Here is a 26,863-nt window from a genome sequence, read left to right on the forward strand (position 1 = left end):
GTCTTCCTTTCTTGTGTAATAATCGGAGGACTCCATCACAAAGACAAATGGTGCTCAGAAGAAATTATCATTCTGTGACGGGAGAAACCTTGTATTAGTAGCACAGGCATACTTTAGCAGAAACAATGATAGTCCAGTTAGACAGCATTGTCTACAAATCTTTTTGACCAAAACTTTCCACAGGGAAGAAAATTCAATGGGAATAAGTGAGTGGCTATTGGGATGTCATTGCTCACTATTCTATGGTGCTGGGAACATTCATAATGGAATCCTAAACAATGAGTAATGAGGTCCAATGAATCAAGTTTCCCCCTCCCCAGAGAGTGTGTGACTCCACCTGCATGTAACACAAGTTTGTAGTGATGACAGCTCTATGATCGTGTGGGGTCTTGTTCTTCTAGAACTTGGATAGCCATCTGATATCTGAATTACAGTCAAACAGGCTTACAATGGCTGATCAGGGTCCATCAAAATGTGTGATCGTTATCTCCAGATTTAACAAAAGTAATACTGTATATAGTATAGCACCATTTATGTTCAGTTTGACAATGGCTTTATCCAAGGGGATGATACAGTCATCCATAGAAATAATGCTGTTCTGGACTGATTTTGCTACATACAACACTAAAATTCTTTTCTGCGAAACTGAGGATTAATGGGAGGCTGCATATGTCACATTAATGGAAGAATGGACTGCATTACAGTTTACCACCCTTCAGATTATTGTGGAGACAGTGTCTTGGTGAATTAAAGCCATCGTAACTGCCAAAGGGTGTCCCAAAGCATGAATGCTTTTGATTAAATATGCAGGCAGTCTAATTTGTCTTATTGGTTAATATGTGACAAAATCAAAATTAGTGCATTTTACACTTTTCTACCAACCTAAGAGCTTCTGCTTTTTTTGCCTTTTTGGTTTACTAGCATCCCTTCCGTATGCAGGATTTATACTTCCTATACTTAACCTCTAGGATTTAAAGCAGAGAAGGTCAAAAAACTGCCAGTGCTAATAGGAATGTTTCTTTTCCTATGGAAATCACAAAAAGATGAATAATTTGTATTCTTAATATTGCATTATATTATTTTGAACAAAAAAATCACCTAGAGTACAAAAAGAGGTTAGCGCTTTAGGATGCAGTTTTTAACAACATAACTTTCCTCTTTAGTGCAAATTGCCAAAAAATGTAGACGTGTGAGTGTGTCATTCAAATGCTTTGCAAAATATTTATTCTTCTCAAATACTGAGGAAGCAGATATTTTTCATGTCGAGTAGCTGTCAATGGAACTCCAAAGAGACCAAGCTACCCTGGTGATTTCTGTTTGCCAGCTTGTTAGTGTTAAGCTGATTACCATACCGGTTATTAGACATGAAGATTTGTGGGAATATGTCTAGCATTATGTTATTAGACTTTCATAACCATCATTCAAAGATTTAATTAGGTATGTATTTTTTTTGCATTTGAAGTACTTGCAAAAATAAAAGGTTTAACAACACTCTTTTTTCTGTCAAATAAGCATTCTACATTTTAAACAATTCTAGTTATCCAAACAAGATTCTTTTTGCAGGTGACTGCAAATAGGGGACAAATTCTCAGTGCAGAATTTTAATTTTAATGTTTTTTTTTTTTTTTTTTTTTTTTTTAGAATATCAGGCTATGGCATTGTAAACCAAGATACATCTTGTATTGACTATATACACTCTTTGCAATAGGACAAAGAGGAACTTTCATTTTTTGTGCTGTCTTCTTGAACTTTATTTTGCCATCCTGTGCTGCTTTTCATGGGTCTTTAAAGGCTTTTGTTTGCATGGAGTTCCATAGAATAAGATCCAGTTTTGGAAATGCACTAGCTGAAAGGGTAGGTGTCATATTTATTATGATTCAAGAATATCATATGGTCAGTGTACTAAGATTAGGTGTTGTAAAGCTAGGATGTACAGACATATTTCAATATAAAGTGTGAATTATTTAAAAAATAAGTTCATAAAAACATTTTAGCAATCGTTCATTTTGTTTTTACAAACTGCAGTGCATTCATAAAGTGATGCGTTGAAACTTGCTGCCTGTTTTCAACAACTTCTCACAGTAACAGCTATAATCTTTTTGTCCCACTTGTCTTCATACGAGAGCACACCCATGCTAAAGCACACACAAAACATTCATGATTATGGTTCCCTGTGTAATTGCTTCTTTTAAAATCACTTAGATCCAACAGAGGTGGATGATTCAGTGGAGCACAAACTGCTGTTAGACAATTAACTTCAAATGATTCAGACAGGATTGTGATTAATCAAGATTTAAATGCTGTCCAATGTTGAGTGCTTTAATACCTGCCCCCCTCCCCCAATTCTAAATACAATTCTTTATTCTCCTATTTTTTTCTATATATCATGAACATTCCTTTATATAATATTTCTGCTGAAATTTTACCCTGGTTTATTTAATACTATGTGGATCGTTTCCATGGGCAACACATTTAACACTATACTACACTACACAGTGTATGTAGTATTGCATTGGGTAGGATGCTTTGAGCTTTCAAAATCTCTTATCAATACACTTTAGTGCTATTATCTTTCAATGTAACATCATCACAGTTATTGTTGTTACTGTAAATTAGCTCTACAGAAAACAATTGTTCATCTGAACTGTTTCTTGGTTCCTCTTGTGTGTTGTCTGTTCCGAACTATTATTTGCGGCTTGTTATCTGCCCAGTCTTTATCTTAGCTGATAGACGTAAACTCTAACCTTGTATTAGCCTGTCATTCATTTATATTGTTTTCTCTTTTGTTGTTTCTTTTAAGAATAAATCAAGCTGTTTTCAAACATGATGAATCAGAGTAGATACAATTACAGATGACGTCTCTTTCCGTTGCATGTGTTATTGTATTCTGCATTCTATTTTACTGCATCATTGTATTTACCCCAAATGACCTCAAGTAAATATACAGTACAATATATTTGTATTTGCTAATATGTAAGCTCAATGAGCCAAATAAGGGTGCTGCTGTTACTACCTGCGGCAGTGATGTAAGAGGTTGAATGACATCTTTAAGCTCAGGAACAAAACTAGCTATTTTATAAACGCATTTTAAAGGAATGCTAATAACATTTTACAGCAACACCATAGAAGTTATAGTTTTCAATGTCTGCAGTAAGAGGGATTAATAGATTCATTTTCACTTCAGGGTATAGCATTATACTGATCATGTCTCTATGCTAAAGATCTACTACATAACACATGTTCTTATGTGTTTCTACAACTTAATACCTCTTCATTAATATTACAGTGCTTGATCTTTCTGTATACATTTACCCTTAACATTATACAAATTGTGCTAAGCAGGATTTTATAATGATACTAATGCTAATAGTTATATATTTAAACAGGTACAAAGCACACATGAGGTCAAAAAAACGAATTTTAAGGTGTGACCTTTGGGGGGGATAAAAGAAAAATAAATAGGTTTAGCCAACAAAAATGCTATCAACCTGTTATTTCTTACACTTCTACTTTCCACTGTAATGCCAGAGTGGAAAACCCCACCCAGATCTGTTTAGTCTGTCTCTTAACCTTTTGATTATGGATTTTGGTGTTACAGCGTATTAAAAACAATTACTAATCTTAATATGAATGCATTTCTATTCCAGCATATTATAGGAGGACTACATTAACACAGTCACCAAAAAGCAAACACACTATTCAGAAGGGATATTTGCAAATGCAGTTTGCGGAACACAGCTTTATTAAATGACAGTCCATGCATTTATATAGGTTACATATTTACATATGTGAGACTGTTGGGTATACCTCTGAAAACAAATGATAAAAATTGAAACTGTACTAAAAATCGATTTACCAAACTTGGAAAACACTTTAACCTTCTTGTGCATCTGTTGATATTGAAACTTTTTGTATTATTATTATTATTATTATTATTATTATTATTATTATTATTATTATATTATTATTATTATTATTATTATATACAAGCCTCTAATCTTACTAAAAACAATGCAACATTATTTCTCTAACATGAGATGTTACATCAGCTTGATCAAAACTGTTTCTTAAATGAAAACTAAAGTGGGCAGGCGTATATGTATTTATCTATTTCTTTGTAAGAAGTAATAAAATATATGAAGGTTAGCATTCATAAGGAGATAATATTAAGCAGAAATATGTATGTTTAACATTGAGATGGACCAAACGTTGTACTGCCTATCCAACCAACTGTAGCCAAGTGATACCCATTTACTACCAGTGCCTCTGTAGCTACTTTATTCTTCACGGCAGCACTGTAGTTGCTATTCATTTAGGTTGCTCATCCAAACACCCCCCCGAAAATACGTTTTTCGTGGTGCAATCGACCCCACACCTTTCGCAAATCCAGGTTACCTTTTCTCATATTCCAACCAGACTTTTAAACCGAGGCGGCCGGTGATTGGCCGGTTAATAGTCACGCGGTGCGCAGGAGCCTTGCCCTGCTCGAGTCGGTCAGTGAATGTGAGACTGGCAGGCAGCCTCAGCAGCAGCAGCGCTAACTGGATACTCTACACACTCTGTTAACTACGAAGCCCTTTTCTTCTTTTGGAAGACAAATTCCTGATCATGGGCGACAAGAAAAGCCCAACAAGGTATCAAACCGTTTAGCTCAGACGGTCATTTGTCGTTTTATGCGGGTTTTGAGTAAATTTCATTCCGGTAATGTGTCGATTTTCGGATGGTTTCTCAAGGATCCGCTCTCCCTTTCTTTTTTTTTTTTCTTTTTTTTTTTTTTTTTTGTGCCAGTGCTAATCTCGTATAGTGCAGCTATGGCGGCTGGTCTCATTCTACTCTCTAGTCACTTTCAGACAAAGGGAAATTTGCAAGGGATACGCCTGGTATTCGTTAACTGAAATGGGGTTATAGTACAGGTTAATTAAAACACTGTCGCCGAAGGTCGTTTTGGGGTTCGATTTACGTTTTTTGTTGTAAACTGACAAAGGGAAAACCTGGATGAGATATATGTGTATATGTAGTTTATTATTTTTTGACAAGTTTATTCATTTTAATGTTGATAAAAGTCCAGTGTTACTGGGTTTCATGTCCAGGAATGCTTTTTATTTACCCGGTATTTTGTTAAATTCCCAAGGCCAAAAAGACAAGCCAAACCTGCGGCAGACGACGGATTTTGGGATTGTAGTGTCTGCACCTTTAGGAACAGCGCTGAAGCCTTCAAATGCAGCATCTGTGATGTCAGAAAAGGCACATCCACTAGGTATGTTTTTTATTGTTGTGTGTGTGTTTTACAGTATACTACAAGAAATGCTTTGTAAGCTTTGGTTTCAAAATAAACGTTTGTAATTAAGTAATATTTATAGAACGTAATCAAGTCTGCTATGTGATCTTTGACTTGTTGATTTATGAGATTGCAGGCACCTCTATAGAACCAGGATATTACTGTACATTATATTTTGTTACTGTGGTTGATACTTTAGATAATGCAATTTGAATTCATACTTGTAGTTGCAGGTTTGTTTTACGCAGTGATCAGTAGTCAGGTTTTTATTTATTTATTTATTTAAAAGGTGTCCCCCCCCCCCCCCCCCCCCCCCACTAGAATTTAAAATCTCATTCAATCCCAGAGTTGAATCTTAAATAAATAAATAAATAAATAAATTAAATAAATAAATAAAAAACAGCTAACACAATGATCAAGAGGAACAACTGAGTTGCAGACATTTGAACCTGTTCCTCCTGGCTATCTGTGGGGTGGGTACCAGTCAGTGCAGGTTCAGCTTTTAATAACATTGATCAATGACTTCAATGTTATTTTTTTAAAAGGCCTTGGACAGTAATTACTGGTCATAGCAAACATCACAGTACCATTTTATGAATGGGAAAGTAAAATTATATACAGGATTGTTTTTTAATTAACATACATTACAAGAATAATATATTTTTCATTACAAATTGTTTGGGTGTCTCATGTGTAAGATCAGACCCTCTTTTATAATGAAATGAGATCTAGAGTAATGCAGTGTTCAATGAGTGCTAATACAAGGTTCTGATTCATACTGTAGAGGGAGTCCCATATTCATAAGTTCTTCACTGAGACATTAACTTAATATAATGCTTATTATTATTATTATTTTTTTTATAAATAACTTTTGAATAGTATACAAGTCAACTGCATGTTATAAGTGCGTGGCATATTATATATTGATTTGTCAAATGGGGATTAAAACGTGGCCAGTTGAGAATTTGAGTAGGCAATATTCTACTGTACCTAAGTTACAGAATTTAAGACAAAAAAAAGTATCCCAAATACTGTTCAAATAAATAATGCTAACTTGGGAACCTGTTGTAAGGAATTTGTAATATCACTGTAGGTTCAATAATTTTAAAAGGTCTTACCAAATATTTAATATTCTTACCAAACTATTGGGTTTAGGTATTGTGGTTGCTGTTACACATTTTCACCTGGCTAAGCTAATGGTATTGTATAGCGCAATATTCCATCAATAAACAATTGGCCATTTTGTGATACGTTTATGAACGACATTAGGGGAATTGGAGTGCATCATTCTATGTGGGAGGTACTCTGAGTAATTTATAGCCTAATTTAATAATTCCCATGTATGAAGTGTTTCGTGTGTGGTTGTGTTATGACTGTTGGCTGACGCACATGTGTGGGGAGGGGAAACACATCAGAAAGTCTTATCGCCTTGCATAATCTATAAGAGATTTTCTATTTTTGTTTGTTTTATATAAATGACTGAAGCAAAACAGCTGATACATTAAAAAAAAAAAAAAAAAAAAAAAAGTTTGTTTACAGTAATTCAGGCATTAGCAGACAGAGAATTGGCATAAGTGGGCTTAGCAGTTTAATGACTTGCTTCCAGTTACCTCACTCCAGTAAGTATAAACACGAGGTATGATTATTAGGGCTGTCACTCAATTAAAATATTTGATCGGTTAATTTATGGGCATTAGTTGATTAATTGGTAGATTAATCGATGCTCATTTTAAAATAAAGGTAACAGTCTTAAAGCAGGTCCTACACAGTAATACTTTAATTAATTAATTAAAAAATACTAGACATTAATAGAATATAAGTGGAATACAGATGTTACGTTGTGCACTTACATTAACATAGTGCGTTGGAGGGTTTCGATGTTTACTTCCAAAGAGTGTCGTCACCTGTCCGATGCAAACTTTAGTTTTTTATCTCGATGCAGGCTTTGTCTGTCACAGCAGCACTCTTACCAATTCTGAAATCATGTGTTATTTTATTCCTATTAATGCGCTTTCCAGCAGTGAAAAGAGACATCTCTCTTTTTATATATATATATATATATATATATATATATATATATATATATATATATATATATATATATATATATATATATATAAAATTGTAAACACACTTGTGTAGCCTTTTGCATTGGCGCTGTCCACATGACTGACGTTAATGAAACTCTGATCAGGGCGGGTAAGCAGTCAGGGTGGATATGTGACATTTTATAATGTGAAAAACCTAAAAAAAAAAAAAAGTTCTGCTCAATTTTAAATTGTGAAAATTAATCTCCGATCAATTCATTAGTTGATTAATCGGGCCTAATGATTATACAGATTAACTTTCAGTTTTGCACTGAAGTTTCACTTCATAATATTGTACTTGTTTTGTTTAATTGATTCTTACCTGGAAGCAAAGGTCATATGAGAATTTACAGTAACAAATTGCCTTTATTTCTGAATCTTAATGTACTTAGTGTCTCTGTATAATTTTAGTGTATTGTAAGGGAGAACCTCTGTGGCTTGAAGATTAAACTTCACAAGCCCCAAAACCTTAATTATAACTTATAAACAATTTACAACAGCGGGGGAAGGCATTTAGTATAGGCAATCAGCACAGGATGATATGCATGTAAGTCCTGTTCTTCCAGACTGTACTTGATGCTGACTACTTATAGCGCTCCATAGATTTCAGGAGCAGCTTGCTTTGCCATTGACAGCTCCGTCTCCATGACTGGAGCAGAGGGGGAGTAAATAAGTTACTTTGTGTCGGCTGACATTATAACGTAAAATCAAAATGTAAATTATATATAGGCTGCATTTTTCTGCACCGTTATTAAGCCCTGATTTAATGCTGGAAGTAATTTTATTGAGATGCGTAACATGACAAACTGCAGACTTCCAAACCTGAATGGTTTGTGGTCCTGCTGTCTTTGTTGATAGATACATAATGATTGATCTGTTGTAAATGTATCATACATTTCTACAAGTATGGGCAATACTTGGGAATTGAATACAGTTGGAGCTGGAGGTGGAGGTGTATCAGTTCCTGACTTGGAGCTTAAAATCCTGTTTCATCTGTTTTGTTCCTGAACTAATTAATACACCCAGAAGTAGTGGTCTAGCTGCATACCTATGTTTTGTTTCAAATGAGTCTTACAGTCAAAGAACTGTCTGGCTTCTACATAATCTACATGCTACTGTTTTTATATTAACAGAACACTTTCTCTGGTGTAAATTTTCTTGGGTTTATAGGGCAGCATACATTTTTTCTGCACAAAGCATATGCTACTATATTATTTTGTTTAAAGTATTACAGCATATTAAAAGTTCCAAATGAATTCTTATGAGGCTAAGAGATCTTATATAAACACTGATTGCTGATGAATGGAGGCATTTGATTGTTAGCAGAAAAAGGAAATGGGTTTATCCTCAAAAGCATTGAGAATAAATTAAAATGCTGTCCAGATGAGTATGCATACTTTAGCCAGCGGGACTCTCTAAATTGTAACCAGAGAGAGGATGTACATTTTTGCTGCTCATTTTATGTAATGGTATTTTTTCCTGCATGTGTAAGAGTGCACACAAGAGCTGTATTCTCTTGCTGGAATTGTGAAGAGAGGCTGTGTTTTGATGGACAGCAGCGCTGTGATGGACTCAGTCAGCCAGTGGTCTCCTGGGGATAGGAGGATGGAGCACATCATTACTCCAAGAAGGGGGAGGTATTGCTGTGAAATACTAATACAGGATGAGGTCTGTGAAGTAGTGCTTTTACTGCGGTTCTGTGACGTGGATGTTTTGCAACAAGGATCACTTAAATACATTTAAAAATTGAAACCTTCCAATGCAGGTGCAAAAAAATCATAATTTGTCCTTACAGTTTTTTTACCTTGATGGAAAATCACAGGAAAAATAGCCTAATGTAATACATTCTACATAGAAAGCTACTAAAACCTAAATAAATTTATAGCAGAAAAAGACCCACCAAAAAAACTTGCTTTTAAACTAGGCTAATGTATTGACTGGTGCTTTTTACATGTGGTGACGTACAATCTTGTCAATAGTATAGATGATAAATGATATATTTTAAGAATTTAAGGGGTAGAACAAAGTAAAAGCTAGCCTGGCACCATGCTAAATTTTGCATGTTATGATGTTGCTTGTCTGCTGTTAAATTCTGACTCTTCATGGTTATGATCAGTTTTCATGGATTTTTGAAATATATGTACTGTATTTCAAACCATTGCTGCTTGTATAGTACAAAAACATACAGTATAATGACAAAGAGGAAGTAAAAGTACTGTTTTACAGTCTGTAGAAAACTGCTATATTACACAGTTACAAGAAGCTTGTGATTAATTTGGTAATTCATACTTGTGCACAGTGTGTAAATGATATATGGGTCAACTAAATTATATCATAGAAGCAAAATGAAAACATCATTGCAATGTGAAGTGTGTGTGTACATATATATTATACACGCACACATACACGCGCACACACACAGTAGTCTCCGTGTATAGTAACATCTCCTAAGCAAACATTTTGCCTAATGGAACACCCTTGTGGTGAAACTGATTTTTCCCATTGTAAATGATCCGGCTAAAGGAATGGGAACTTTGCTTAAAAGAACACCTTCTTTTCACCGTTAGCGATTCGTTCACAATGGATACAGTACTGTTTTGTAAAAAAGCGACTTGTCATTGCGAGAGTATCTTGAGGGACATTGGTTTATTAAATCTTTCCAGAACCACCGTCAAATCATTGAATTTTGTATTCTGATTTCCACAAGTGCACCTCATTGCTACAAAATGCGCCGCTGTTTCTGTTGCTACACAAAGTTGGAAATTGTTCGAGCTCTTGAAAAAAACCTGAATCAGATACAAGTCGCCTAGCAATTTAGTGTTTCCTATTCTGGAGAGTTGCTTCACCATTCTGTTAAATAATGTGCATGTCTTGTATATTGCTGCTGCATTTTGTAACGTGTGTAGGGGTGCTGTGTTAATTTAGTTTTACAGTTTATTAACATTAAGTTAACTCTAAGTAATTTTAAATCTTTTTGACCGTATTGTGTTGCTTTGGTTTTATTAGTGTTAGTTTGTCTGTTACTTTATTATGCTAGTTTTATTAACATACACTTGCATATTGCTTTGCTTTTACTTATTTAGTTCATTTCATAAGTTGATGCATGTGCGTCATGACAAGTAATACATGTGTGTTTATTTATTTATTGCATTTATATAGGCTTTGTTTACAAAAGTATCGCAAAGCACTGTATAGTACATTTGTATAGCATGTCTCACATGTACGACTGCCCATTTTAAATACAGATTTAAACTGTATACACAACACAAAAGCAGCAATTTTAAAATTACAGTGAAACCCACTAAGATAAGAACCATTTTCTAAAAGTGCGTTTTTAGTCTTGGAAACTGTAACGGACCCATCTTGCCTGATAAGTGAAGGCACAGCATTCCATAATTTAGGAGTTCTACAGAAAAAAGCCCTTCCTCCCTTCCTCTTGTTGACTCGAGGAATAACCAGCAGCCCTGCATCCTGTGATCTCAGAGTGTGGTTTGGAAGATACAGGTCAGTAACTCCTGCAAATAACTAGGTGCTAATCCATTCAGGGCCTTGCAAGTTAACAGCAAAATATATTCACTTTTCCTGTTTTCTAGCCAGAGTTCTAGTGGCGGTATTCTGAATAAGCTGCAAGTGGGATACCATGCATTTTGGGACACCAGAAAAAAAGTGCATTACAATAATCAGTTCTAGATGAAACAAAGGCATGCATCTCTTAATTTCTAGTTTAAGTTTGAGACTGCAAGGGTCGAGCTCATGTAATCCCACATTTCTTTTTAGTTGGTTCTGTGAGCCCTCTAGCATAACCTCAGTTTTATCTGAATTCAACATTAGAATATTCTGTGACATCCAAAGCTCTATGTCTGTAAGGCAAGTAGCTAATAACACCCAGGCAGAAGAAATTCATGGTTTTAAGGACAAATATAGCTGGTTATTATCAGCGTAGCAATGGAAGTTCACTCTGTGTCTGCTGATTATGTCACCCAACGGTAGCATATATAATGAAAACAATAAAAGAGCTAGAATGGAGCCCTGTGGAACACCACAGACAACTTCCGATAATGCCGATTTTTTTTTTTTTTTTTTTTTTTTTACCTCCACAATAGAGAGAAGCTAAAACCTATCAGAAAGATAAGATTTGAACCAGGATAGGACAAGGCCAGACAGTCCAACTGTGCTTTCAAGACGATTCAGTAGGATGGAGTGATCTACAGTATCAAAGGCAGCACTTGGATCTAGAAGAATTAAAACTGATGGAAAGCGTGAGTCAGAGCTTATCAGCAGATCATTCACAACCTGGACAAAGGCCATCTCGGTGCTATGTGCAGTACGAAAACCAGACTGAAACTTCTCGAATATACCATTAAGAGTTAGAAATTCTTCTAATTGAATTGCAACAGCTCTGTATAACCTTATCTAAGAATGGTAGGTTGGAGACTGGCCTATAGTTATTGAGGACTTTAGGGTCCAAATTGTGTTTCTTAACCATAGGCTTTTCCAATAGCTACCTTAATTGCATAGGGAACTATACATGAGGAAAGTTAACCTTATATAACTTTTAAAATGTGGGTGTTAATAACACCAAGAATATATTTAATAGTTTTGTAGGAATAGGATCAAGAGAGCATGCAGTAGCTCTCATATGTTGAACTAGCTCAGTCAGTTCCTGTAAGGTAGTCAGAGAAGAAGCTCCCATAGTAGCCTTAATAGGTGTAGTTCGTAAAATTGTGCTGGAGTCCTCCTTAGTACAGGGTGTCTGTGGAATCCCATTTCTGATGTCTAGTATTTTATTTTTAAAGATATGTAAGAAGTCATTGCAGCTGTGAGAGGCTCCAGTGTCAAGGATAGGACTATTAGGGGAAGGATTAATTCATTTATCTTGGGCAGCAAAAATAGATCTATGACTATTTTGTATTTGTTTCAATTAATAATATGATGCTGTAGCTAATTTATCGTGTGTGGTGGCTAACTCCGTCTTAGAGAACACTTCTGCTATAAGAACACTCTGCTTGCTTCAATAGGGGTGTATTCTTAGCTGGAGACTACTGCGTGTGTGTGTGTGTGTGTGTGTGTGTGTATATATATATATATATATATATATATATATATATATATATATATATATATATATAGATGTGTGTGTGTGTGTGTGTGTGTGTTTTGCTTGTTGTAAGTTATATCATTTACTACAGGAAATGTATAGCATATATAGTACTCCTTTGTTTTAACATTTGCATAGCATCTGCCTAAACCAGATGTATTTTTACACCAGGCTTCAGCTTTTAACTATTTAGCATGGATTTCATTGAGTGTTCAGGAAAAGCATTGACACATTAACATGAAACATATTGTTGTAAATGTTTATTTGAATTTTTTTAACCATCGTTTTACAAACAAAATACAGGCTACATTAGAATGCTTGTATAAAGGTTTCCACTAAGTCAGTTAAATGGCCTGAAATTGAGAGACCCTTCACCACTCAGATGTGTTTTCTTTCTAATTATCTGTAGTTATTGTCTGGTAGTTTAAACACTGACATGAGAGGTTGGAGTTGAAAATTAAACCACTACAACTTCTATGTGTTGCAGAATGACCCGACCCAATTCCATTGTACAGTATTGTCCAATAATTAACTCTTTACAAACTGATTTGTTATAACCTGTAACAAGGGGGGTACTTTGTGTTTTGTTCAGCTTGCCAATGTAAGCCTACATTCAGATCAAGGGAAGTCATGAGCAAACATGCAAATAATGTTTTGGGTAAATTGCATATGCCATATTTAAGCAAAGCCACAGTGCCAATTTCAATGGTTTAATGTATAAAAGCACCAAAACACAATAGTTCCTCATACACTAGGTTTCCCTCCTATCTGCCATTATTTTGGTGACAGCATAATTTAACTGCTATAAAAGCTGAGTTATACTGTACATGTTGACATTTTTTTTTTCATTTGTCATTTAAGTGATGAGTGGCATTTCTACAGTAGGCCCAAGGAGCATGTAAACCTAGAGGTCTTGGCCAGCATGTATGGTCCACTGGGATTTAGAAGATATCTAAAAGCTGCCTGAGAATTTGACCTTCGTGGGGTCAAGCCCTTTTCTTTTCAGCATGTCTGTTTGGTTAAAAGGTTAAGATAATTATTTTGATTGTTCCTAAGACATCCTGCTAAGTGCAGCTAAATAAGCTGTTTTCAGATAGCCTTTTTTTCCCACCAGGTTAAAACTGAACCCATCTGTAGTTGTTTATGCTTTGGCTTCTCTCCTAGCATACTAATTTTTACTTTGAAACTAGAGGAAGCAACAGAAGAAAGCTCTAGAAAGTAGTATCTAGGTACTGGATATAAAGGGTTATTGATTGTTCTGTAATTCTCCTTGGGATAAAGATGGGTGGGTCTAATTGCATAAGAGAATTTAGAACAGTGTGTGCTGAGGGAATCAATAGCCCCAGAATCAAAACTGACGTGAATTAATTTCTTGCCTGAGTGAGCATGATGGAAATGAGAGAAACTGCACTTATAAAAATTTACAAGGCTTTTAACTGTAGTGATAACACTGTCTGGCCATTTGCGTTACACATGTTTGAAAAAGTCCATTCTGAGTTCAGAGCACCACATACTATAGGGCTGCCCTGACACTACTATACTTTAGTTCAGTAAAGATACATTATTTTGCTGTTTTTAAAGCACACGCTTTTTATTAAGCAGGAGCTAATTACAATTAGAAGATAAGGCATTTTTGAGTGCTCAACATAAAAAATTAGAAATTATTATTAATAGACTGTTTAGCTGTAATATATGCAGCAGTCACAGAAGCCTACTGAAGAGTTTTCTCTGCCCAACTGTAGCACTGTACATTGAGTGTATCTGGCAGTGAGTAATTGCTGGTCCTCTAAAATATACAGTACTTGAAAAAGCAGCACAGTTAATTGGGAGTTTCCTGTGGTCTGCTCTTAAATGAAGTGTTTGATCTTATGCTGCTGATTGAAAAAACTTTATTACCCGGAATTATGCATATTTGTTTTATCACTGTAGTACGCCATAACCATTTTAAACTTGGTTGCCTTTTTGTTCATGTTTTGATTTCATATGTGAATGTGTTTTGAAGTTGCTGATTTGAGCAGCAAAGCAGGCTTCATTCCCTGATTGTTTACTGTACATTATCAATAAAATATATCGCTGAGTATTATTCATGAAGCTTGTAGAGTAGTAGAACATGTTCTCTTTTAAAGAGAGCTATGCAATTTCTACTGAGCCCGTTACACATTTACACGATGCTTATTAGCAAAGGTCATGATGCAGCATTTAGCTTTTTTTTTTTTCTGCATTGAAGTTTTATTTCGGCTGTATACTGTGAAAGCAAATGTGTGTGTTTTTTTTTGTTTGTTTGTTTGTTTTTCAACACCATTCCGTAAACAAGTGTATGGTTCCACACTTCTGGGTTTTCTCCTTGTAAATCTGACATTTAACCTTGACCATCCAGTCACATTGTTTAAATGCTTCACAGACGCAACATACATTACACCAAGTGAATTGTGGCAAGCTGTGAGGGGGGTGGGGGTGGTTGAGGAAAACACCCATGATGGGATACGCAATTAAAGGCTTACATTTTCTCTTATTTTCTACATAAACCTACTTCAGTTAAAATAATTATGGTCTGAATCACGCTGAGTAAATGCCTGTTCTGTCTTAACCTCTGTGTGTAGCATTTAGCACTGTCTAGTATAATCTGAGTCAACAAAAAACTGATATGCCATCTGATGAGGCATCCATATGAAGTTCATTATGGAGTAATCATTTTGTATTGACTCTTTGTATTGTATTTCAGCAGTTAAATCATTCAAGAATTTTAAGGCTGGGTAATTTTCTACAGTAAAGTGGCTTTTCATTTGCAAAAAGATCAATTTCAGAAATGGAAACGTGTTGGCTGATTCAAACAATGTCCCAGAATTGTTTTTCTGTGTTTTAGTTTTGCAGCAAATAATGTACACTCAGTATAGCGTTAAAAGGATTTATGTACTGTAAAACATGTAACCTATACAGTACTAACTGAAAGTAACTGTTAAAAAAATATAGCCTATATGGTCAGATGCATAAGTTGAGGTGATTTATTTTGCCTAGATATTCAGCCAGGTAGCCTAATTGGGTAAATGACAAACACTTAAACACACAGAGACAGCAAAATGCACAAGCCGTTGATTATACAAGCTCAGTCAATGCAGTTATAAATAAGTGATGTTGCCTGTGGATGATCAAGAATGTAGCTTGCTATAAAAATGGAAGCAAGCCTAAACACAACAGATGCATAAGTAACATTTGGACCACTACCTTTGTCTGCCACCTTGGGTATCTCCTATTTCAATATAGAAAAAACAAGGTTTTTAATGGAAGTGCCGTTTAATCTCATACTGCACTTTTAAAGAGAATTATATGGATGGGCAAAATATTATGGTTTTCTACCACCCTGCCCAAAGGGGAACTATTTTTTTGCCAAATGGGATTCTGAATTTAATAGTAGAAAACTGTTAGAAATCTTGAGTACTGTAGCCTTCTCATAAAAATGTGATTATTTCCAGTCTATTCACGGTGAATCCTTTTGATCACATTCTAATAACTGTTTAATTCACTTCAGTAAACTGAATTATCCAAATCACCGTCTGAATGGTCTCAGTATAGTTGTACAGTACAGTAAGGTTTTTTTACCAGATGGGCAGAGTGCACAGCTCTACTATACAGTACCTTCAACTTTGGAGGGTTAAAGCTGTGTTGCTAAGCAGGAATCATTTTGGCTTTGCTTAAGCCTGAAACACTCCAGATGACACATTGCGTTTGTCTGGTAATTCAACACGTGTTGTGGGTCAGGCACACAGCCAAGTGCACAGCATTTAGCCAGGAGAAAGAAAGCAGTAGAAGTCGCAGTAATCTGCACATCAGTCTTCTGTGTATGCTCTGGTCAGTGGAGACTGAAGGAGTTCACTTTGGATTGTGGATATTCAGTGAATTGGGTAATGAGAGGCTGGTTTGGTACCCATGTGAAACTTTTTGACTACAAACTGACTTTAAGTGGTGGTGCTTGGAATGATAAACTGGCATCGTGGTTTAATTGGATACTCTAGTCAAGGATCAGCTTGATATCTACTGCATCAGTCTAAGCTCATGCATAAAGAATAATATCCGCTGTTTACATGCACAGAATTGTTTTTTGATAAATTCTGTGGAAGACATTTCACAATCATACAATACAACATGTCGACATGCAGCAACGAGGAAGGATTACCCTACTGTACAGCAACCTTGTGATCTGAGTTAGTCGTTGACGCCTGGATGGTTATGGCCAAACTAATTAACCTGATCTTTTAAGGGTGATTTTTTAAATAGTTTTCAGCATCTTTAAATGGCTTCTTCAGTAGTAACAACGCACTGGATACTGAAGTAAACTGCAGCTACGTTTCAACATGAATGGGACACTGACAGTGCATCTCGTTCAACCTTGACAAAGAAGCAGTTTTATTGAATATGTATTTTTGTTAAATTTAAAGCAAAATTTCCTGAGTTGATTTATATATGATCAGTGTATTGATCTGGTTATCAAACAAACAAACAAACAAAAGATTTGCATGTTTTTTGCCCCGCCCCAAGTTTAAAACAAAAAATTCTCAACAGCATAGAAAATATGAGTTTTTCTGCGTTGTTCCGCAGCAAACAGATTACTAGGATCCCTGGTTATAAGTTATATGGGGAGAAAGTATACTGTTGGCCTATATTGCAGGTTAAACAGTGCTTTAATGAAAAGGTACTAACAAATTATTTTGCAGAAATAGATTGCAGCACTTGTACTATATTTAAATGAGGTAATCAAGTGTTAATTGATTTACTGTGATGTACGTGATTGTTTCACGCAGCAGTGTTTAGTCCAGTGTGTACAGTACAGTGTTGTACTTTAAATACTCTCCTGAAATCCAGTCTGCCATTACTGTACAGTATCATTGCCAGCCAATGCCAGATGTTTCCCATTAATTGCAGGAAGAGTGTATTGGCAGTATGACAAAACACTACTCTAGATGCACTTTCTCAGCTGTTAATTAGGTTGAAAAGCTTAACTCTTAATTAACTTTACATTGTGTATGAAGTCTTTTCTATAGGAGTTTTTGATTAAGTGTCAGTCATGTTGTAGTATATTTACTGCAGTGAACTGAAAAGGTATTTCAGTAACCTGACTTGACAGTTACGGCTGAAGATCTACTGTTGTGCACTGCTGAAACCACATCTAATTATCTGTTTGCTTAGTCCCCCCTGCAGGAGATGGCTATGCATGTGTTCTGGAGCAAGGTTGCTCCTCCATTATCTGTATACAGAAACAAGTGTTTCTCAGTGTCTTCTCCTTTTTAGCACTCAAGAGTGCCGCAGGTGGTGAGAGAGCTGAGCTGATTTCCAATGTCTGCACTTTCAATGTGGTTGCATTTTTTAGGATGTGTAGTTTTATTTTACCGTGTCTGGTTTGCATACAGTGTATGGCCTTGACTAAAATTCTCTGCAAAAAAGTTACATAACACTGTGTATCAATTTTTTTTTATTATTATTTTTGTTCCTGGGTAGTAAGTGTTATTTCCTAATTGCTTATGCCTCAAAAGTATAGAAAATGGCTATTATTCCCCACAAACTTTGCTTTTGTGACCAGGACAGTGATATTTCAAAATATCACTATTTCCAATGGGAAAACGGGCAAATGTGTGTCTTTTCGTTCACATAAAGTCAGAAAAAAACAACATATGAATCCAAATGAACATGTATTTATACTAAAGTAATACAGAAATGACTACAAAAGATTTAGAAGTGTAGTTTTTTGAGATTTACGATTATACTGTATTGAGTAGTTTTTCGAGATTTACAATTATACTGTATTGAGTAGTTTTTCGAGATTTACAATTATACTGTATTTACAGCATAATCATAAATCTCGAAAAACTACTCACTCACATCTTTTGTAGTCATTTTTGTATTACTTTAGTATAAATACATGTTCATTTGGATTCATATGTTGTTTTTTTCTGACTTTATGTGAACGAAAAGACACACATTTGCCCGTTTTCCCATTGGAAATAGTGATATTTTGAAATATCACTGTCCTGGTCACAAAAGCAAAGTTTGTGGGGAATAATAGCTATTTTCTATACTTTTGAGGCATAAGCAATTAGGAAATAACACTTACTACCCAGGAACAAAAATTGTGTTACATATTGTAATCATATATAGTATAAGCTTTTCACCATACTGTTTTATTTAAAATTTATGATTTGTTCTGTGAAGATTTTTTTGGTAAATGTTAATATTCTGAACCCTCAAATTGAGCACATTTCATTTATAATTGACATGATGCTTACCTACTGTTATAACAATTAAGTCTTTTAAATCATTCCGTTAAAATGATGTATAATTTTATTCAAAAACGTCGACAAAAGAAGCATTATTAAAATATGCCATTCAAGTGACGCAATGGCATTACTGTGTTTCAAAGTACCATGTGGCCATACCCTAGTAAACAAAATAAATGAAATATTTTCAATTAAACAATGGTTTTGGGGTTTTTTTTTTGTTGTTGTTATAAATGAGTGTTTGAGTATTTCCAGGGGAGATTTCAGCACTTGTTTTAAACAACTTGTATTATCTGCTGACTATTTACACGTCCCCCAGCTGTTCTGAATCGGAGCAACTGGGACACCGCACTAATTATCTCATCAACTGAATACTGCACTGCTGCGAAGACAGGAGGTCTAAAAGCTGCCAAGTGTGACGAGCATTCTCACTCGGCTCCAGAGCAGGGTTTTCAGAGAAACCTAAACACATCTATTCCCTCATGTTTCTAGGCTGAAATCCCATCATATATTGGAAACACTTGATTTCAGAGTAATACTAAACACAGCTGCTCAAGTCTAATTCCTGTCTGTGTATAATTTGGTCATTTACAGTATAATAGTTTTATAATTGAAATCATCTTGGCTATTACAGATTTGCCTAAAAGCTAAGGTTTTTTTTGTTTATATTATTATTTATTTATTTATTAGCAGATGCCCTTATCCAGGGTGACTTACTGTTGTTATAAAATATCACAGTATAAAGTATCACATTACAGAATATTGCATTAGAGTATCATATTACAGATAAGATCAGTTGTAAAGTACAATAAAATCAGTAGCAATAACAGCAAATAGTTACATGCAAGAGTGGGTTCGACTAAGAGCGGTTAACTTATATAAACAATATTTGCTTATACGAGTAAAGTCTAGTATGAGCACGTAGTGAGTACAATAAGGATGAGAAGGATTTCAAATAAAAGCATAAAAAAGTGAATATAGATACCTATAACAGAAGTCAAATACAAGATACAGGAAGTAGTTATAATTAAGAGCAGTAGTAGAATACTTGAGGGTCTGGAATCAACTCCCCAGTAATGTTGTTGAAGCTAACAACCAAAGGAGCAAGATGAGCCGAATGGCCTCTTCGTTTGTAAACTTCTTTATGTTCTTAAGGTATGGAGCAGTTCAGTGCCATATTCCAGTATAGTCGAGAGTTGTGTGGTTTACTGATGCTGTCTAAACAGGTGTGTCTTAAGGAAGCACAGGAAGGTGGTCAGGGACTGAGCAGTCCTGATATCCATGGGTAGGTCGTTCCACCACTGCGGAGCGAAGGTGGAGAAGGAGTGGGCTCTGGAAGTGGGGGGGGGGGGGGGGGGGGGGGGGGGGGGGGGGGGGGGGGGGGGGGGGGGGGGGTATTAGGTATTATTGTGGAATGCTGTTTGTTATTACAAATAATAATGAAACATAAAAACATATAAATGTTATCCATTCATCGTTTGTGTGTAGAAGTAGAAAGTGCAAAGTATCTATTCATCAGGGTCACAGTAGTGAAAAAGGGAAATTCTGTAATGCAAGTTATTGTTGGGTATTAATTGCATCAGCCATGTAGTAGATGCTTAAGCAATCATTCTGTGAAATCACTGCATACTCACATGGGTGCAGTTTCTACAGGTATCAGGCCTACTGAAGAAGTGGAGTTTTTCTGTGTCAAAAAACAGGTGAAAGTAAAGTATTTCAAGTGTATTGTGAATGACTGGCGAGGTACAGTAGAAACTGACAATGGCCACCCACACAGCTTCTGATATGAGTTTGATGTCTTTTCACCTACATAGTGTACTTCTCAAGCACACTTCACCCAGTGCAACTGGGAGAATTCTCTTGCTGTGAGTAGTACTTTGCTAAATACCACTGCCACCCTATTCCACTTGTAATTGTATTGGTTTGCATTATAAAGTAAACATAGGCCTAATGTTGCTTAATCTGTTACTGTGTGTATTTTGGCTTTTTAAATACAATTGCAAACTTAACCAATACAAACTTAACTGGGTTATTTCCGGGCCAAAGTTTATTGTATTTGCCTTGACTATGGAGCGATACGTTTAGTAATTGTTTGGCTGGTTACTTTTAAGAACTTCTAAGAATAATTTTGTTGTGTCCGACAAATGGCCGAGTGAGACCGACAGGGGGTTAATTCGCCTCCTGTCGGTCTCACTCGGCCATTGAAAGGTTTTCTCAGCTTTTTCCGGAGAAAAAACAACTAGAGACTTTGTCTTTTTGATGATGTCGAAAAGGGTCCAACATCGGACTGGAAAGGGAAAATTGTAATTTCGGACCTGGTCCAACATAGGACTGCAAAGGGTAGGAAAAGTCATAAACGGACAACCGTATAACTTTCAAACTTGCAGAAAACCTTAAATCGTCAAAATGACTGCCGTAGCAGTTCTAGTGTTAATGTGTGCTGTAACTGAAGACTGAAGTCAAGTCATTTTTTCTTTTTAAAACTGATAGGAAATGTTTTGTAGGTCATGTTTATTAGTCTAAATATCATTTGGTTACAGTATAGCTTTGTACAATTACCTGACGACAGAATTGGTTGTGTACCGTAAAAGGGTAGCTACTATGAGCGTGTGAAGCAAAGAATCCAAATTCGTATTGAGATTTTGCTGGTCTTATGGGTGAAGTTAATATGAAGGATCTTTTTTTTTAAACAGGAAACCCAGAATAAACTCGCAGCTGGTGGCACAACAAGTTGCACAGCAATTTGCCACTCCTCCACCTCCTAAAAAGGAGAAAAAAGAAAAGGTTGAACGGCCGGAGAGGGAACAGCCGGAGAGGGAACAGCCGGAGAGGGAACAGCCGGAGAGGGAACGGCCAGAGAGGGAACGGCCTGACAAAGAAAGACTTGAGAAGGAAAGTCCTGACAAAGAAAGACTTGAGAAGGAAAGTCCTGACAAAGAAAGACTTGAGAAGGAAAGGCCTGACAAAGAAAGACTTGAGAAGGAAAGGCCTGACAAGGAAAAAGAAATACGCCCAGCTGTGACCAAAAAGCCTAGCAGCAAAAAGATAAAGTATGTATTGCCAATGGACATGCTTTTTTTTCACATATTAACATACCAAAAACATCCTGTACCAGAAACTATTTCAAATGCTTGATAGCAAATAGATGACAAGCAGTTCATTTTGTATATGTTTTAGAGATCAATTTAGAAAAAAATACTAAACGTTGCGGCAAGGGATGCTTTCATGTAATTGCAATCAAATACTATTATCAAATCATATTATAATTGTTTTTACCAAAATAAATGAATAGTTCCATAGTTGAAGATCTGAACTACTGAGGATTACCTTTTCATGCTGCAGAAAGTACAGTAATAATGAAACTGTACAGCAGAATGACACTGTTTCTATTTCTTAGACCCAAGGCAGACATCCTGCAAGGCCCACCCAGTGACGTCAACAGTATACAATCTGGAAATGCTGCAAGAAAGGCAGACATTTCCCACATTTCAAGGTATTTATTTGTTTACTTCTGTATAATTCTTGGTAGAACTATAAGAAACAAAGTCAAATAGGCAAACATAACAATGATAAAGGCATTAGCTAAATGTCTAACTGTTTCTTCTAATTACAGCATTTTAAAATAGAATGAGTTTTTAATCTGGGATCTCTACATGTCATCCATCTCATTTCACAGCAATTTTGCATCCTATTTGACGTCAGATGCAGTAAATTGCCCTTGTTTGGATGAGCATGTGTGGTTGAGTAAGATTTTATCTTTCAACCACTTGTCATGTACATGTGCACTGTGGTTTTTCTGTTCAACAGTGATCTAGCATTTAATGTGGGTCGCTTCGTTGATTAATTCAAATGTTATAAAGTGAAGGGGAACTCAATGAGTCATAAAACTCTAGTCAAAATGGTTTGGAATGTGCATGTGCACTTGTTGCAGCAACCTAATTGACTGAAAGAGCACTTTAGGACAAACTGATTTTTTGCATTTTTTTTAATGTATTTTTAATAAAAACTCATAACCCAAACACACACAATGTTCAAAATATTTAATAAATTAGTCGTAGAAGGATAACTATTTAACTTTGTTGGATACGTTATAATGCCTGTAAATGTCTGATGTAATAGCTACAGAGAAGGAAATTACAATTTCGCAATTTAAATTATTTTCTTGTTGCCAGGCCCAAACTGAAAAATGTGGACAGAAGTACTGCACAGCAACTTGCAGTAACCGTGGGGAACGTCACAGTAATTATCACAGACTTTAAAGAAAAAACACGTTCCTCTTCCACGTCTTCATCCACAGTGACGTCTAGCACAGGCTCAGAACGGCAGCACCAGAGTGGCTCTGGATCCGAAAGTACAGACAAAGGCTCATCGCGTTCCTCAACGCCGAAAGGACACATGTCTGCAGGACACGATGAATCCTACTGAGTATTGCACATGGAAATGTCAGAAATAATCAGGGTATGAAATTCAGATCCTCCACCTGCCTGCTTCTTGGATACTTGCTATTATCCTTTCCTGGATGCACCTGTTCGGATATTTCTTTGAACCCACTCTCAACATGTTCAGGCTGAATACAGATTTATGTGGGTTTCTGGTCAAAAAAGGAATTTCGCACCCTGACACTTATGTATTTCATTGTTTTATATAATTTTCCTAACAATCATTTGGAAATGGATGTGCAGCTGAACAGACTTTTTTTTTTTTTTTTCATAAAATCTGCTGTGCACAATTTAACTTTTTGTTTCATTATTGGCTTTATTTATTACTTTTGCAGATTACATACCTTTCAACATATTCTTTTTATAGGTTTTTTTTTTTTTTTCTGCTAGCAACTATGCTTTTTTATTTGCAGTTAGTTTGTTTGATTAAAACAAAGGTATTTACATCTGACATCTAAAACACTGGTGCTTCCTATACTGTGAAGTAAAACCAGCTTGGAACAATTAAATGTCTGGGACTGTCCCGTTTTACAAACAAAAAAAAAAACAGAAGCTAATAGTTTTTAACACCATTTATTTAAAGTGGAATTTTTGATCATAAAAAAACAAACAGACTATGAATGCTCCAATTACAATATTTTTTGCAGAAGATGCATAAGTGTGTTTGGATAAAAAAAATTTCTTCACGACATTACCCTTTTAAGAAATTTGGACTAACACAATGGGGATTTACTCTTGAAGCAAATTTCATGTTTGATCCATCAAACGAAGAACACACTGATATGGTGTTATCAGTGATAATCACTGATATCGCATTTTTCGGTCCATGTTCCCTGTGCAACTTGCCACCCACTGTGTGTTTCTCTCTTCCTCTGTGTTGGAATTGTATATTTACAAAGGAGAAGCTGAAGGCATACTTTTCCAATCTTCGAATGTTCTGTAGAAAACAGAAGTAAGAGTCAGTGTTTTAAAACTAATGATGGAGGAGATCTACAGTTTTTGCAGATTGTGTGGATCTCATTTTGTTTTGAAATTTAAATAGCCTTGTATGTGGGGCAGCTGTTGGGATACCTGCTTTTAAATTTTGAAATATATCTACATGTTCATGTGTTGGCCAGTTTTTTTTCAGGTCTCTGGAGTAAAATTGTGTGACTCCACACATTTTATGTTCTAATATTTCTTAAAAGCTGCCGCGGTGGAAAACAATAACTTTGTTTCAACTGGACAACTATCTGATTTGGGAATGGATTATTAAGTTTGGTCTTAATTGAGAACTCTGCTGGAAGTGAAGGTGGATACAAAAATATCTGAGTAGAAGTAACATTGCATTAGCCTAATCTAAAGTACCTTTAAGGCGTGGGTCCCATTTACATTTACTTTTAAGTTACTACTATTAAGTTTACTATGCCATTTAAAAGCCGTGATTTTCTTTTTATTTCATTTTTTGGGGGCATTTTTATTCATCTTGTCTCAAGAATACAAGTGTTTTTTTTGATGAACATAAATGTTTTTAATTATTTATTGAAGGACCAAAGGAATTTAATATGTGTTTAGCTCAAACACAGAACAAAAATACTAGGTTTTCAAATGAATGTAAAACCAATTAAAATGTAAATGGGATCAAAACCATTAAAAACCTAAATGCAGTTGTTGTCCAGTTCATTTAGTAATGTAGGTGTAAACACTTAACTTAATAAAAAGTACAAATATTTACTATGATAACTTCAAGATAAAATACATGTAACACCGACTAAATCTCACTCTAACTGTATATATTTTGCACAGCTAGCAATTAAAAAATAAATAAATAAAATTTATAAAGTGAAAAATGTACTCTGGTTGTCAAGATTCATATAAACTAAACAGACTCCTCAAGCATTAAAACAACTATATTACTTTCAAAGGTGCTGATCTTTTGTTGTACAGTAACCAGCTACTTGTAGGCTGTTGGCTCTCGGTTCATTCATGCAGAACCTTTTGTAGCAGCATTTCAGTAGTGCCTCCTTCATATGCTGTTAGAACTTTACAGCCAAACTGGCAGAATACAACCAGGGAGGCTTGGGGGACAAGTCACATTTTAACACAATACTTGTACTGAATTTGTGCACAGATAGCAAAAATGTATTGTTCAAATTATTCTAAATTCCAAACCTTGTTAATTGTCATTTATTTCTAACCAAACAAAATGTCTGTTTGGAAGTAATGTCTTTCCTATATTAACTCTGTAGTTGATCTTTTAAATTACATAAATGTCATGTAGTTTTAAAACCATGCTCATAGGTAGAAGCACGGATTCAAAATAGTTATTCAACACGATTTTCTTTTGTATCTGTATGTCCATAACATTATGTCATCACAACAGTTGAACAAGCCAAGGCTTGGTCACATGTGATGGGCAATAAGCTATATCCATGACAGGATTTACACAGGAAGATAAATACTTTCCATTCACTTTAATTTTAAATAATGGGCCATTTGTCTCAGTTTCCAAGTGGAATCACTGACTCAGCTGCTTAAATTCACACTGCAAGACATGAAATAAAGTAGCCCAGATCACAATCCACAGTAACTGGCGTTTCACATGCCTTACCAAATCCCATAGTCTATCTACTTTTTGTAAAAATGTATCAATTGTATCTTAAATTATTAAATGTAATATTTGCTGGATATATATATATATATATATATATATATATATATATATATATATATATATATATATATATATATATATATATATATATAATTTGCTTGTATGTAACTTGAAATGGTTCATAAGCCAACATTTAGAGTATGACAATGGAGCTGAACAGTTTTTAACGCGCAAGCAGTTCTGTTCTTGTGTATGACTTGTAACCTTAATTTACTGTGTAAAGATGGTTACATTATTTTATTATTTCTTTTAGCTTTGTTTGTTGGAGACCCAAATACAGAATGCTTCTTTTAAATCGGGCAGCACAATCTTGTTTTTATTTTTTTATGTTAATGTATTATACAAGCTATATTTTTTATTTGACCTGAAAAATGTCTTGTACAATGCTTTGGAAGTTTTTGCTCTGTAAAGTATGTAGGCTCAACAGTCTTTTTATTTTATTAATTTTTTTTTTTTTTCCCACATGCTAAAGTGTTATTGGTGGTTTTGTGAGCTGGTCTAAATTTCAAGGTCTTTCAATGTTTTTTGGGAACTTTTAATGGGCCCTGCTGGTTTGTCTAGCAAATAAAATGTTAATATATTAATGTTAACTGGCATGTGCACGACTATTATTAGAGGCCACTTTATAATTTCTCCTGCTTCAAATAGAAATGTCTATTTATGAATTCTGCTTGTAGTTTTTCACAAATAAAATGGTTAAATTTATTTAATTCATGAGGTTTTGATTCTTATTTTCCCCATGTTCAGAGATAAAGCAGATTTGCAGTTTAAACTTTTTTACGTGCCTAGTGAGAACGAGAGCGTTACAAAGGCAGTAGTTATATTTGAGGACTCTTGGTGCATGGTATGATGAAAGCAGCATGTGTATGGTCATTAACCTCTTGCAATGTGGCAATTTTGTTACACATTTTACCCCAACTACAGGGCGTCTATTTTCTGACATAACTGTAATTTTACAATTAAACACATGACAACTATGTATTATTCCTATACAGGACTTTACCATATAGAGACTAAATATGAAGACCAAATATTGATTGCA

General features: G+C 35.2%; 1 protein-coding gene across 1 annotated transcript; it reads left to right on the plus strand.

Moving 5' to 3' along the window:
- Positions 1–4,509: 4,509 nt before the first annotated feature.
- On the plus strand, positions 4,510–25,828 carry LOC121328308 (RING1 and YY1-binding protein B-like). The gene is made up of 5 exons (XM_041272922.1): positions 4,510–4,634; positions 5,132–5,257; positions 21,423–21,779; positions 22,127–22,222; positions 22,902–25,828. Exons 1-5 carry the CDS (start codon positions 4,609–4,611, stop codon positions 23,152–23,154), a joined length of 858 nt encoding a protein of 285 aa, XP_041128856.1. The 5' UTR covers positions 4,510–4,608; the 3' UTR covers positions 23,155–25,828.
- The last annotated feature ends 1,035 nt before the right edge of the window (positions 25,829–26,863 follow it).

This window comes from Polyodon spathula, chromosome 16 (assembly GCF_017654505.1).
Source record: "Polyodon spathula isolate WHYD16114869_AA chromosome 16, ASM1765450v1, whole genome shotgun sequence".
In the NCBI taxonomy this organism is placed as follows: domain Eukaryota; kingdom Metazoa; phylum Chordata; class Actinopteri; order Acipenseriformes; family Polyodontidae; genus Polyodon; species Polyodon spathula.